Source organism: Scyliorhinus torazame, chromosome 4, assembly GCF_047496885.1.
Source record: "Scyliorhinus torazame isolate Kashiwa2021f chromosome 4, sScyTor2.1, whole genome shotgun sequence".
NCBI lineage: Eukaryota > Metazoa > Chordata > Chondrichthyes > Carcharhiniformes > Scyliorhinidae > Scyliorhinus > Scyliorhinus torazame.
Window position 1 is genome coordinate 333,287,615 of NC_092710.1, and position 15,900 is coordinate 333,303,514.

Sequence of the window (15,900 nt, forward strand, 5' to 3'; positions counted from 1 at the left end):
GCTGGCCAAGAAGAGGGCAGGATTCAACCGGGCCAAGGCGGTTCTCCACGGAAAGGGGGTGAAGTTCGGGCTGTTGCAGCCAGCGCGGCTGTGGGTCACATATCAGGACCGACATCACACTTTGATACGCCGGACAAGGCGTGGACCTTTTATCAAAAATGAGAAGCTGGACTCAAATTAGTGGTTTGTAGCATGCTATGGGGGATGTTGGGGAGTGGGAGGGGGCAATATTTGTGTTTTCTCTGTATGTGTGCTGGTTTGGGAGGAGTTGTTCCCCACGTTCGATGGGGGGAGTGTGGGCCGGAGGCCCTGGGCCTTTGGGGAATGGGGCGAGGTTGCAGGAGAAAGGAGCTGCGCCATCGGGGGCGGGGTCAGCCCAGGCAGGGAGCCCGGGCTTTTTCCCGCGGAAAGAGGGGGCGGGGCCGGACTCGGGGGGCAGTATTGGATTGGAGTACACATTGGTGTGTAGGGGGAATGGAGGGGGGTGGGGGGACTTGGGCCACCCCACTATGGTGGGAGGAGGGTGGGGGACTTTGAGGGGGAATCCAACAGGAGGATCGGTGGCAGAGGCGGGAGCGGCCGGGTTCAGCAGGAGTCAGCTGACTTATGGGAGTGCAATGGGGGGAGCAGGGGGTTAAGCAATTGCTTGGCTGGGGGAGGGGGGTTTGGGGGGGGGGAACTGTGTTGTTGCTGTGCTGACTGAGGGGGAGCTGGAGGTAAGAGGGAGAGTCGGGGCGGGGAGTCTCCGCCTGGGGGGCTGGAGAGTGCGGGAGGCGTGGGCACGTGGCTGGCCTAAAAGAGGAGATGGCTAGTTGGCAAAGGCGGGGGTGGGGGGGGGGGGGGGTGCGGGAAGTCCCCCGATCTGGCTGATCATGTGGAACGTGAGAGGCATGAATGGGCCGGTCAAGAAGGCCCGGGTGTTTGCGCACTTAAAGGAACTAAAGGCAGACGTAGCCATGAAGGTTGCGGATCAGACCAGGCTGAGGAAGGGATGGGTGGGGCAGGTCTTTGATTCTGGGCTGGACGCGAAGAACAGAGGGGTCGCAATCTTGGTGAGCAAACGGGTGACTTTTGAGGCGGCGGGTATTGTGACGGATCAAGGGGGGCCGATATGTGATGGTGAGTGGTAGGCTGCAGGGGGTCCGGGTGGTGTTGGTGAATGTATATGCCCCGAATTGAGACGATACAGGGTTCATGAAGCGGATGTTAAGCCAGATCCCGGACTTGGAGGCAGGGAGTCTGATAATGGGGGGGGGGGGGGGGGGGGGGGGGGGAGACGGGGGAGGGGACGACTTTAACACGGTACTGGACCCGGCACTGGGTCGGTCTAAGTCGAGGTCGGGTAAGAAGCCGGCTGCGGCCAAGGTCCTGAGGGGGCTTATGGATCAGATGGGAGGAGTGGATCCGTGGAGATTTGCTAGGCCAAGGGTGAGGGAGTTCTCCTTCTTCTCCCATGTGCACAAGGCCTACACCACGGACTTTTTCGTGGTGAGCAGGGCGCTGATCCAGAGAGTGGAGGGGACGGAGTATTCGCCCATTGCGATTTCGGATCACGCCCCGCACTGGGTGGAGCTGGAGTTGGGGGAAGAGAGGGCCAGCGCCCGCTGTGGCGCATGGACGCGGGATTGTTGGCGGATGAGGTCTGTGGGCGGGTCTGGAGGTGCATGCAAAGGTACATGGAGGTCAATGACAATGGGGAGGTGCCGGTGAGTGTGGTCTGGGAAGCGCTGAAGGCGGTGGTCAGAGAGGAGCTAATTTCAATCAGGGCTCACAGAGAAAGAGGGAGAGGACGGAGAGGGAGAGATTGGTGGGGAAGATACTGAGGGTGGATAGGAGATACGCGGAATCCCCCGAGGAGGGGCTGCTGATGGAGCGCCGGAGCCTCCAAACGGAGTTTGACTTGCTAACCACGGGCAAAGCCGAGGCCCAATGGAGGAAGGTACAGGGTGCAGCCTATGAGTATGGAGAGAAGGCGAGTCGGATGCTGGCGCATCAGTGTGTGAAGGAAGGCGGCGGCTCGGGAAATTGGGGGAATCAGGGACAGGGGGAAGGGGGGGAACACGGTGCGGAGTCCAGCCAAAATAAATGAGGTCTTTAGGACTTCTATGGGAACTCGTACAAGTCAGAACCCCGGGGGGGGGGGGGGGGGGGGGGGGGGGGGGGGGAGAGAGAGAGGAGGAGAGGAGAGAGGGATGCGGCAGTTCCTGGACCAATTGAGGTTTCCTAGGGTGGACGAGGGGCAGGTAGAAAGTTTGGTGGCCCCGGTCGGGATGGAGGAGCTGGTTAAGGGGTTGGTGAGCATGCAGGCGGGCAAGGCCCCGGGACCGGATGGGTTCCTGGTTGGGTTCTACAGGAAGTTCTCGGAACTGTTGGGCCCGTTGCTGTTGTGAACCTTTAACGAGGCGAAAGAGAAAGGAATTCTCCCCCCGACAATGTTGCAGGCTCTGATCTCGCTTATCCTCAAGCGGGACAAGGACCAGCTGCAGAGTGGCTCGTATAGGCCGATTTCACTCCTCAATGTGGATGCCAAGTTGTTGGCGAAGGTCCTGGCCACTAGGATTGTGTCCCGGGAGTGATACATGAGGATCAGATGGGGTTTGTGAAGAGCAAGCAGCTGAATGCAAATGTGCGGAGGCTCCTGAATGTGATTATGATGCCCACGGAGGGGGAGGCAGAAGTGGTGGCGGCAATGGACGGGGAGAAGGCCTTTGACCGGGTGGAGTGGGAGTACCTGTGGGAGGTGCTGGGCAGGTTTGGGTTCGGGGAGAGGTTCATAGGGTGGGTTAAATTGTTGTACCAGGCTCCGGTGGCGAGTGTATCGGCGAACCGGCTGAGGTCAGGTACTTTAGACTGTACCGTGAAACGAGGCAGGGGTGCCCCCTGTCCCCCCCTGCTGTTTGCCCTGGCAATTGAGCCACTGGCCATGGCGTTGAGGGAGTCCAGAAACTGGAGGGGTTTGGTCCGGGGAGGGGAGGAGCACCGGGGTCTCACTATACGTGGATGACCTGCTTCTGTACATCGCGGATCCGGTGGAGGGGATGGGGTAGGTCATGCAGCACCTTAGGGAGTTTGGAGACTTCTCGGGATACAAGCTCAACGTTGGGAAGAGCGAGCTCTTTGTGGTGCATGCGAGAGGCCAGGAAAAGAGGTTGGAGGAGCTGCCGCTTAGGATGGTGGAGAGGGGTTTTCAATATTTGGGTATCCAAGTGGCCAAGAGTTGGTGGGTCCTGCATAAGTTCAATCTGGCACGGTTGGTGGACCAGATGGAGGAGGGGGGGGGGGGGCCTGCCGAACCTGTGCAGCTACCACTGGGCAACAAACGTGTCGGTGATTCGGAAATGGATAATGGAGGGAGAGGGGGCGGCGTGGAAAAGACTAGAGGCAGCGTCCTGTGTAGGTACCAGCCTGGGGGCACTGGTGACGGCACCGTTGCCGCTTCCTCCGACGCGGTATATCACGAGCCCGGTGGTGGCGGCGACACTGAGGATTTGGGGGCAGTGGAGACAGCACAGGGGGGAGGTGGGGGCCTCAGTCTGGTCCCCAATACGGAACAACTATAGGTTTGCTCCGGGCAGGATAGATGGTGGGTTCCTAAGCTGTCACCGGGCGGGAATTAGAAGGATGGGGGATTTATTCATCGACGGGACTTTTGCCAGTCTGAGGGCGCTGGACGGGAAATTTGGGTTACCTCTGGGAAATGCTTTTAGGTGTATGCAGGTTCGGGCGTTCGTGAGGAGGCAGGTAGGGGAATTCCCGCTGCTACCTGCCCGGAGGGTACAGGACAGGGTGATTTCGGACGTGTGGGTCGGAGAGGGTAAGGTCTCGGAGATATACCAGGAGCTGCAGGAGGCGGAGGCCTCGGTGGAGGAGCTGAAGGGCAAGTGGGAGGAGGAGCTGGATGAGGCCTGTGGGCTGACGCCCTAGGCAGGGCCAATTCCTCTGCATCTTGCGCCAGGCTCAGCGTGATCCAGTGGAAAGTGGTACACAGGGTGCATATGACAGGGGCGAGGATGAGTAAGTTTTTTGGGGTGGAGGACAGGTGTGTGAGGTGTTCGGGGAGCCCAGCAAACCACGCCCATATGTTCTGGGCGTGCCCGGCACTTGCGGAGTTCTGGAAGGGCTTCACAAAGGCTATGTCCAAAGTCTTGGATACTCGGGTAAAACCGAGCTGGGGGATAGCGATATTTGGGGTATCGGATGATCTTGAACAATGAATCCCAAGTCCCTTTGTGCTTATGATTTCCTAAGCATTTCCCCATTTAGAAAATAGTCAATGCCTCCAATCTTCCTACCAAAGTGCATAACCTCACACTTTTTCACGTTGTATTCCATCTGCCACTTCTTTGCCCACTCTCCTAGCCTGTCCATGTCCTTCTGCAGCTCCACTGCTTCCTCAATATTACCTGTTCCTCTGCAGATCTTTGTATCATCTGCAAACTTAGCAACAGTGCCTTCACTTCCTTCTTCCAGATCATTAAAATCTGAAGAGTATGATCAGGCTGCAGTTGGTATACAGGGAAACCCCATTGTAGAAATATAGAGAAACTAAAGACACCACACATGCAGGATGTGACAGGTATCCTCACACTTCCTTGCAATATTTTTCTGCAGGCAGCTGATCAGATCTTTCAGAATTTAGGGTTGCAGAATGTGTCAATATTTGCAGAGGATTCCACAACACTGAAACCTGTGAAACCAACTGCTTGTACATATTGAGAGTCAGCTATTAAACCACAAGTTGTGCAGTGACATGCATAATATCGTCAATGGTATTCAGACTCTGCAATGGAGGATTTAATCAAAACTTTCAACGGAAGCCTGTTTCTGGCTAGATTGGTTTGCGCCTGGTTGTTAGACCCATTTTATCAAGCTGGATGGTGCTTGTTTTTCAGTCTCATATCTCTTGCACGAATTTCCTCCATTCAATATAATTTATGAATTTCCTTTGTTAAGACTGAAGTATTTAAACACATATACTTACCACCTGGATAAGGAATTCAATAGGAAATCCCCCAAGTGTGTCTCCCTCAGTGCCCGACAGTTTGCTTTTCCAAGGCGATTGACCCAAAAGTGGATCGTTGTCCTGTCAAGTGCCAAAGGGGAAATAAAATGAGGCCCCGTTAACACGGTGACAGTACATCCGATATTTCTTCATGCCAAAGAGTAGAGCTTTAGCTCAATGGTAGCACTCTCCCTTCTAAATTATTCCAGGGCAGTGTGTGTATAATGCGATGACATTTGCCAAACATTCTGGATGGTCTAGGAGTCTCCCGTGAACCACTGCTTGAAGAATGGGACAATCTTTGCCCTTTAAATCCTTCACTGTAGCAGCACAGCACACCTGTGTGTCATCACCAGTCGTGCAGAAGCTTCTAGATTGGTGATATCACTCAAAATATAAGAAATAAGAGTAGACCTTTTGGTCCATTGAGCCTGCACCATGATTCAATAAAACATGGCTGATCTGATTGCTCCTTAGCTTCACTTTCCTGCCCGTCTCCCATAACCCTCGACTCCTTGGTAGGGATATGACCCAGTTCACTGGGGAGACACTCTGAAAAGAAATTCCTCCTCATCTCCATCATTCTGAAACTGTGCTCACTAGTTCCAAATTCCTACACGAGGGAAAACATTTTAGTCTCCTCGGTTTCAAGCCCCTCAGAATCTTAGATCTACCAATAAGATCACCTCCGATTCTTTTAAACTAGAGTGTAGGCCCATCCTTCATGCCAAGAGTCAGCTTAGTGGATCTCCTCTGAACTGATCCAATGCAGATATATCCCTTTGCCCCCAGCAAGTTTCCCATTGCCCTGTTAAGGAGTGGTCCATAAATGGGATAGGCTGGTGGAGATACAATTGGGGGCCCAACTTGGGGGAAGCATGGGAGGTAGGGAGACTGAAAGGAAGAAACAAAGAGCTGGGATGGATTGGAAAATGGTGATCTGGGGATGTGGAGATGTGCCAACGCCAGTTGTTGTGATCTGGAAAGCAATGCCTTTCTCTTGACTGCGTGGGTCTCACCACCACAACCCAAATATGTACCAGGTGGGAGGCTTGGCCACGCTAAATGGCCCCTTAATTGGAATTTTATAAAAAATGAAATGCAATGCCCAAAAGATAGCAGATTTGATAATAACTTTCAAAGGGAATCGGGAAGTACTTGATGGATAAATAACTTCTGGGTTATAATAATAATCTTTATTATTGTCACAAGTAGGCTTACATTAACGCTGCAATGAAGTTACTGTGAAAATCCCCTAGTCGCCACATTCCGGCGCCTGTTCGGGTACACTGAGGGAGAATTCAGAATGTCCAATTCACCCACCAGCACGTCTTTCGGGACTTGTGGGAGGAAACCGGAGCACCCAGAAGAAACCCACGCAGACACGGGAAGAACGTGCAGACTCCGCACAGACAGTGACCCAAGCTGGGAATCGAACCTGGGACCCTGAAGCAACAATGCCAACCACTGTGCTACCGTGCTACCCTATGGCAAACACAGGACATGGGAGGACTAGGCCATTCGGGCCTTGGAGTCTGTTTCGCCATTCAATTTGATTATGGCTGATCTATTGTGGCCTCAATTCCACCTTCCTGTCGATCCCAGTAACCCTCAACTCCCTTGTCCACCAAAAATCTGTCCAGCTTGGTTTTGAATAAGTTTTCAAAAAATGAAACAGAGACCCGTTTTGGGTGCATTTAGCTGGGTTTTTCCCGGCACTTGCAGTGCCAAGAACGACCTTGTGCGAAAACCCCGCTGAGGCCACAGAGCTCATTTCCTGTGCCCCAATCTCTGAACACCCCACCCCTCCACTGTGGCCTTTGGACCCCACCCAGGCACCTGCCACCCAGGTGCTTCTGGTATTGCCAGGTGGCACTGCCAGGGTGTCCTAGTGGCATTGGGGTGTCATGGTACCAGCCTGCCCAGCGCCCGACCACTCAGGGGTCCCCGATCGCCTGGGAGACTCCCCTCTCCCCCTACCCAAGTGCCGGTACGCCTGGTCCATGTTTGTGGAAACCAATGCTAAACCACGCCCGCTCGGGAGGGTCTCAGAAGCCGGTTTTGAATGACCCAGCCTCCAGTGTTTTCAGGGAAAAGAGTTATGACATTATTATTGCCATCTTAAATGAGAGACTTTTTATTCTTAAACTGTGACCCCTTGTTATAGTCTAACCCCTCAAGGGGAAACATCTCCCTGGTGTCCACCCTGTCAAGCCCCCTTAGGATCTTGTATATTTCAATAAGATCACCTCTCATTCTTCTAAACTCCAATGGGTATAGGCCCAACCTATTTTCATAAGGTAAGCTCTTCAACCCAGGAGTAAGTTGAGTGAAACAACATAGGTCTTTCAAAGAGCTGAAACAGGCAGCTGTAAGGTTCGATGAAAGTCCACATTCTCACCACACCTGTGTGTAAATAATTTCCTCCTAAATTCTTTATTTGATCTGAGCAGTATGAGGGTGTACCGCAAGGTCAGCGGTGCCTGCTTTCAGGCGAGATAATAGAGACCTGTTTCCGCTCTCAGATCGGTGTGATTTTTAGGACCATGTTGAGTTTAGACTGCCGTTTGTCTTACTGGTAATGTAACTACACCTCTGGCTGTGAATCATAGTTCTTTTGCTAAGTGCTGTGGTGCTGCAGTCCTGCTTTATTTCCACTACGGGGAGCTCTAATGCACTGTATATTAACATTGTGCTTCCCCTAGTGTCAGGTTTTTGACACTGTACAGTGTGGTACCATATTGTTAAATCACACATATTCAGTGTATTTTCCAATAAATTAGAATACAGGTCCAGTCTAGCTTATTTCACATTTAAAAAAAAAGAAAATCAAAAGGAACATAGGAAGAGGAGGCCATTCAGCCCCTTGACACTGTTCCGCTATTCAGTTAATTCAAGGCTAATCCCTACTTGCTTCTGTAGCACGTCACACCTTTGTCTAACAAAAAATCTTGAGTTTTGACATTTACAACTGATGCTCAGCCTCAGGAGCTTTTCTGCAGGAACGAGTTCTCGACTTCCATTACCCTTCGAATGAAGTAGTTCTTCTTAACAGGGACCATAAGACACAGGAGCAGAATTAGGCCACTTGGCCCATCGAGTTTGCTCCGCCATTCAATCATGGCTGATATGTTTCTCATCCCCATTCCCCTGCCTTCTCCCCATAACCCCTGATCCCCTTATTAATCAAGAACCTATCTTTCTCTGCCTTAAAGACACTCAGTGACTTAGCCTCCACAGCCTTCTGCGGCAAAGAGTTCCACAGATTCACCACCCTCTGGCTGAAGAAATCCCTCCTCATCTCCCTTCAGTCTGAGGCTGTGGCCTCGGGTTCTAGTTTTTCCTACGAGTGGAAACATCCTCTCAGCGTCCACTCTTTTCCAATTAAGGAGTAATTTAGCGAGTTCAATCCACCTAACCTGCACATCTTTGGATTTGTGGCGATGAGACCCATACAGAAACGGGGAGAATGTGCAAACTCCATGCGGACTTGGGGCCGGGATCTTTGGCGCTGTGAGGCAGCAGTGATGACCACTGCGCCATCGTGCCATCCCCTCTATCTAGGCCGATCAGTATCCTGTAAGTTTCAATAAGTTCCCCCCTCATCCTCCTCAACCGCTCATCGTAGGAGAAGCTCTTCATTCCAGGGATCATTCGTGTGAACCTCCTCTGGCCTTTCCAAGGCCAGCACATCCTTCCTTAGATAAGGGGCCCAAAACTGCTCACAATACTCCAAATGGGGTCTGATCAGAGGCTCATACACCCCTGAACGGTCTAGCTCTCAGTTTAAGCTTGATCGCCCCTCGTTCCGAGCTCTGCTACCAGTTAAAATGATTTCTATTGTTATGGCCGAGGAGTTTTCAGAACCCCCAAAAGTATCATGGAGTTCAACCAATCTCCCCCTTTAATGTATTTGTTGCTTTTCCTAGCACACGGCTTGTTCCCTAGGTGTGGGAATACAATCATGGACACGTGGGTTTTAAACACAAAACAATGTTTATTCCATGAACTCAACTTAACATCTTAAATAAACATTGGATCCTTAACACCCCTTACTTCAAAGATAACTCCGAAAATATTACAACAGTAAATAATTCCTCAAAATGTTCCTTCAAACTTCCAAGAGACTTAACACCTTTAAACAGAATCACATCCGGTTAAAGGCTTTACTATTGAGTTTAAATCATCCAAATGATCCAGAGATAGTCTTTCATGGCAGAGATCACAGCAAATCCAGCTCACTGCAAAACACAGACATTCCCCAAGCCCTTTTCCTCCAAACTTAGCTTTCTTCTTTCAAGCAGCACACAGCCACTCCCAGCTTTCTCCTCAAACTGGCTTTTTCCTTTCAAGCAGCACACAGCAAACCAGCCAGGCACCTTTTAGCTGCTCTCTCCCAAAACCAAAACTGAAAAACTAAACTGTAAAATGGCTGATCTAAAGCCCAGCTCCACCCACACTCTGACATCACTGCATTTCTCAAAGGCACATTGCTTAAAGGCACTCTCACATGACACCCCTCCCCCCAAGAAAAAAAAATAAACCATCAACTTCAAGATGGTTTCATTTTTCACTTTTGCACCATCCACTAAGAAATGTACACAATAAATACACCTTTTCATTTAAAAAAAACAACACATGCAAACAGGTATAATATAGTCCATTTCTCTTTGTTCTTCTTCCTCCGTAATCCTTCTCGTTTGACAGTCTCTTTGAACAAAATCTCGGCACGATCCATCCATTCCTCTACTCCTCGGCATTTCTCTTCAGAATCAGATACTTTAGTTCAATCTGACCACAGAGTCCCTTGCAATTCTCCAATACAGGAACATTGGTTACCACAGCTTTCAGGGAGTCAAATGCCTGTTGAAAGTCCGCTGTCCATTGAAATTTTTTACGTTTCTTCAGCAATTCCATCAGTGGAGTAATCACACCACAAAACTTTTGCACAACTGTTCGATCAAATTAATTCATGCTGGGAGATCGCATTATTTCCCTTCGTCTTGAGGGTATAGGAAACTCCGCAAGGAAAGTGATTCAGTTTCTCCAAATTCACTTTCGGCTAGGTTCATCACCAAACCCGCCGCCTGAAGTCGATCGAAGAACTCCATACGATGTTTTAAATGCTCTTTCCATGTCTGGAAGTTGAAAATAAAAGCAGATTGTCCCACTTTCTCAATGCAATCCTTCAAACGTGGGATAGGGTAAGAGTCCATTCTTGTAACTGCATTCACCTTTCTCCACACACAACTGTTGGGTACCGTCTGGTTTAGGTACCATCACTATGGGTGAGCTCCATTGGCTGTAACCCATTTCAATTATGCCATACTTCAGCATACTCTCAATCTCTCTGTTAACCTGTGCAATTTTAAAGGATTAAGTCTATACGGATGTTGTTTGATAGGAACAGCATTTCCCACCTCTACATCAGATATAGCCATTTTAGTACTTCCCAATTTATCTCTACAAACTTGCTCATGTGATATCAATAACTCTTTCAGGTCAGTTCGTTTTTCCTCTGGAAGGTAACTTAACAATTCATCCCAATTTTTAAGAACATCCTCATTTTCCAATTTAATTTGAGGTATGTCAAATTCACAGTCATCTGGATTTGGTTCGTCATTGAGTTAGAATCATTAAAACCTCCTTTTCCTCTCCTTCCCTTTCAAAGTACCTTTTAAGCATATTCACATGACACACTCGGTGAGTCTTCCTTCTATCTGGTGTTTTTACCACATAATTCACCTCACTTGAAATGAAATGAAATGAAAATCGCTTATTGTCACAAGTAGGCTTCAAATGAAGTTACTGTGAAAAGCCCCTAGTCGCCATATTCCGGCGCTTTCAATCTGATACGGTCCACAAAACGTAGCTTTTAAAGGCTCACCTACCACTGGTAACAACACTAAAATTTTGTCCCCACTGGCAAAACTACGAACTTTGGATTTCTTGTCCGCTATCCGTTTCATCACATTTTGTGCAACTTTCAAATGTTGTCTAGCTAATTCACCTGCTCGATTTAATAATTCCCTAAAATTTGACACGTAATCCAATAGTGTAATTTCTGATTTCTCACCCACCAATTTTTCCTCAATCAATTTAAGTGGTCCTCTTACCTCATGACCAAAAATTAGTTCAAAAGGGCTACATTTGGTAGATTCATTCGGTGCATCCCTAATTGCAAACAATGCGAATGGAATTCCTTTATCCCAATCCTCTGGATAATCTTGACAATACGCCCTCAACATTGTCTTTAATGTCTGATGCCACCTTTCTAACGTTCCCTGCGATTCTGGATGGTGCGCAGTTGATTTAAATTGTTTTTTTCCTAAGCTATCCATAACTTCTTTGAATAACTTTGAAGTAAAATTTGATCCTTGATCCGATTGAATTTCTGTGGGTAGTCCATATCTAGTAAAGAATTTAAGTCACTACTCCACAACCCTTTTAGGTGTAATATTACATACTGGAATGGCCTCTGGAAACCTAGTAGACACATCCATTATAGTCAAAAGATATTGATTCCCACTTTTTGATTTAGGAAGTGGTCCTACACAATCAACTATGACCCTCGTAAAAGGTTCCTCAAATGCTGGAATAGGTATTAAGGGCGCTGGTTTTATCACTGCTTGAGGTTTCCCTATCACTTGACATGTGTGACATGATTGACAAAATTTAACTACATCTTTATGTAGTCCAGGCCAATAAAAATGTTTCTGGATTTTAGCTTGAGTTTTCCTCATTCCCAAATGACCTCCCACTGGTACCTCATGTGCAACTCGCAACACCTCCTTTCTATACCCTACCGGCAATACTGCTTGATGAACTTCTGCCCACTTTTCATCCGCCTGCATATGTACAGGTCTCCATTTTCTCATCAAGACATCATTTTTACGGTAATAACACTCTGGTATACTCTCAGATTCCTCTTCCGTATATGCTTTCTGATATATTCGTTTTATTTCTACATCAACTCCGCCAATTTTCCTGAACTAAAAATATCCGCCTCATCCTCCACCTGTTCTTGTTCTTTTTCAACCATCTGATCAAAAAACTTTTCTGATAATTGCACTTCAACTTCATCTTCACTCTTTGATTTCTCCTCTTGTCTTAACCTGTGACTTTGCGACCTTGTTACTACACAATCCAGAAAAACTCCAGGATATTTGTCCTTCAACCCTTCAGTTGTCTGATTTTCCACTGGCTTATCAACCACAGTAGGCATCACTCCCACCTGCGATCCAGCTATATCATTACCCAAGATAAACTGTATTCCTGCACAAGATAGTTTCTCTATTACTCCTACTACCACTTCACCACTCTTCACTGGATTTTCCAACTTTACCTTATATCATGGAACGTTACTTCTCTCACCCTGAATTCCACATATCACCACCTTTTCTGGCAACATTCTTCCCAAACTACACAATTCCTCATCTCTTACCATTAAAGATTGACTCGCCCCTGTATCTCTTAAAATTGTGACTTCTTTACCTGCTCCTCCTGATACACGAGTAAACTTTACCCACACAAGTAAATTCTTTAAATACATCTGGCACCTTCTTAACAATTACTTATTGAACAGGCTGTACAATCGTTTGCACCGCCTTCACTTCCCTTGGGCTTTCCTTTACCACTTTAACAAACCCCACTGTCTTATCCTGTTTTACCACATCAGCCTTCTCAGTGCTTTTCTTCAACCACCAACACTGTGACTTTACATGGCCTAGTTTATTAGAGTGAAAATATCTGAAACTTTTCATTTCTTTTCCACTCTCCTGGATTTCTTTTTTAATCTGAGGTACACATTCTCTTTATTGTCTCCCATCAGATCACCTTTACCGTTACCACTTGAGTATTTCTCATGCCCCCAGTTTCTATCCCTCACCGGCTGAAACTGATGTCGGAAACTAATCTTTGACTTATGAACTAATTCATAATCATCTGCCATTTCCGCTGCTAATCTCGCAGTTTTAACCCTCTGTTCTTCCACATGAGTTCTCATTACATCAGGAATTGAATTTTTAAACTCCTCCAAAAGTATAATTTCTCGGAGAGCTTCATACGTTTGGTCTATTTTCCACCTATCAAAATTACTCTGTTTGAGCCTTTCAAACTCCATGTATGTTTGATCAAATTATTTCCTTAAATTTCTAAACCTTTGTCTGTAAGCTTCACGTACTAGCTCATATGCACTTAAGATGGATTTCTTCACCTCCACATACGTTCCAGATACCTCCTCCGGTAGTGATGCAAACACTTCACTAGCCCTACCTACCAGCTTTGTTTGAATCAGTAATACTCACATGTCCTGTGGCCTTTTCATTTGTTTAGCTACCTTCTCAAATGAAATGAAAAAGGCTTCTACCTCCTTCTCGTCAAACCTTGGCAATGCTTGGACATATTTAAATAGATCCCCACCACGTCTTCGACTATGACGCTCTGTCTCATTATCCTCATCCATCTCCTCCAACTGTACGTGTCCCTTTGCTTCTGCCAATTTTAACTGATTTCATGTTTAGGAGCCATTTTCCGAAGTTCAAACTCTCTCTCTTTTTCCCTTTCCTCTCTATCTCTTTCTTTGTTTCCTTCTTCTCTTTTGCTTTTTCCTCTCTATCTCTTTCTTTTCCGCTCTCTCTCTTTCGTATTCAAGCCGGCTTTAATTCTTTCTCATGTTCCATTTGTTTAATTTGCAACTGAAATTTTGCCATTTCCCATGAGTCAAACTCTATCTAAGGCAACTTTAAATGCTTAACCACCGCCATAATTACCTCACCTTTTCACATTTTGTCAGGTAATGTTAACTGCAATGTTTTTGCCAGACCCAAGAGTCTGCTTTTCATCTCTGTCCGTAAAGTACTGCGTGTGGCAGTCTCCACCCCCAAATACCGCTGAGCCTCTGAAAGAGCCATTGTCCACAACACACTCCCCACTTAAACCAAAATACCACACTGGAAAAGCAACACTCCTTCACTGTCTTTAAGTTCACAAAAGCCAATCCAATAGATAGACTTTTATCCCCCTCGAGCCCCCAATTGTTATGGGCAAGGCGTTTTCAGAACCCCAAAATGTATCATGGAGTTCAACCAACCTCCCCCTTTAATGTATTTGTTTATTTTCCGAGCACTCGGCTTGTTCCCTAGGTGTGGGATTACAATTATGGACAAGTGGGTTTTAAACACAAAACAATGTTTATTCCATGAACTCAACTTAACATCTTAAATAAACATTGGATCCTTAACACCCCTTACTTCAAAGATAACTCCGAAAATATTACAACAGTAAATAATTCCTCACAATGTTCCTTCAAACTTCCAAGAGACTTAACACCTTTAAACAGAATCACATCAGGTTAAAGGCTTTACTATTATGAGTTAAATCACCCAAATGTTCCAGAGATAGTCTTTCATGGCAGAGATCACAGCAAATCCAGCTCACTGCAAAACACAGACACTCCCCAAGCCCTTTTCCTCAAAACTTAGCTTTCTTCTTTCAAGCAGCACACAGCCACTCCCAGCTTTCTCTTCAAACTGGCTTTTTCCTTTCAAGCAGCACACAGCAAACCAGCCAGGCACCTTTTAGCTGCTCTCTCCCAAAACCAAAACTAAAAAACTAAACTGTAAAATGGCTGATCTAAAGCCCAGCTCCACCCACACTCTGACATCATTGCATTTCTTAAAGGTACATTGCTTAAACATACATTTCTTAAAGGCACTCTCACATGCTGACACTATCAACCTCTTTAATCTTCTTAAACAACTCTTCGATATGCAAGATTTAACCTCAGGAAAATTACTATTGGATTCCATTGTAAACGCCTGCATCGGACGTTCTCCCTCCATGTTTCAAACGGGACGAGCAAGACCTGCTTTTCCAAATTGGAAGATTTTATTCTCCACTGATGCTTTTTCAACTTCACTGTCTTTTAAGAGTCACCAAGATGGGTAGGAAGTTTGACACCACCTGGAAGTTCCCTTCCAAGTCACTCACCATCTTCACTTGAAAACATATTGCTGTTCCTTCACTGTCACTGGGTCAAAATCCTGACAGCGGACTTCCGGTTGCGGCTATGCGGAGCTAAGCCGCACGATTCGACAGCTCCCGCTACCACGGGCTTTCGGGCTCATTAGAGGAGCCCCAACGGAATTTCTTTTGACGCAACCCGTGGGGAAGGGAAGAGAGAGGTCCCCCTCCAACTTCTATGAAACGGACCAGAAGCGTAACGGCCAAAGGAGCGGCACTGGAGCAACGGGAGAAGCGAGGGAAAGAAAACAAAATGGCGGCGGCCAGGGACAAAGGGGAGCTGCAGGAGTTCATCAAGCGCTGCTTCGAGGAGCAGCGCGAGGAGATGCGCAAGGAGATGTTGGCACCTATGCTTTCGGCAACTGAAGGACTCGGGATCACCCAGAAGGCACAAGAAGTTAAGATCCAGGAGGTACAGAAAAGAGTCAGTCAGAACGAGGACGAGCTCGTGGGCCTGGCGGTGAGAGTGGAGCAGAACGAGGCGCTACACAAGAGGTGGGCGGGAAGACTCGAAGACCTGGAGAACAGGTCGAGGAGAAAGAATCTGCGAATCCTGGGTCTCCCTGAGGGAATGAAGGGGGCCGATGCCGGGGTATACGCGAGCACGATGCTCGAGGCGATGATGGGCACGAAGGCCCCTTCGAGGCCGCTGGAGTTGGACGGGGCACATCGGGTGCTGGCGAAGAAGCCCCAGGCAAATGAGCCGCCAAGGGCGATGGTGGTGAGGTTCCACCGGTTCACGGACAGAGAGTGGGTCCTGAGATGGGCCAAGAAGGAGCGGAGCAGTAAGTGGGACAATGCAGAGATCCGAATATACCCGGACTGGAGCACGGAGGTTGCAAAGCGGAGAGCGGGTTTCAACCGGGCCAAAGCGG

The 15,900-nt window shown here is 47.9% G+C and overlaps 1 protein-coding gene across 1 annotated transcript in view; it reads right to left on the reverse strand.

Moving 5' to 3' along the window:
• lin9 (lin-9 DREAM MuvB core complex component) overlaps positions 1-15,900 on the reverse strand; it is a 119,340-nt gene that overhangs the window by 53,945 nt on the left and 49,495 nt on the right. Inside the window, exon 8 of the mRNA XM_072500221.1 lies at positions 4,982-5,083. Within this exon, the coding sequence (XP_072356322.1) occupies positions 4,982-5,083 (102 nt within the window). The remainder of the gene's footprint in view (positions 1-4,981; positions 5,084-15,900) is intronic.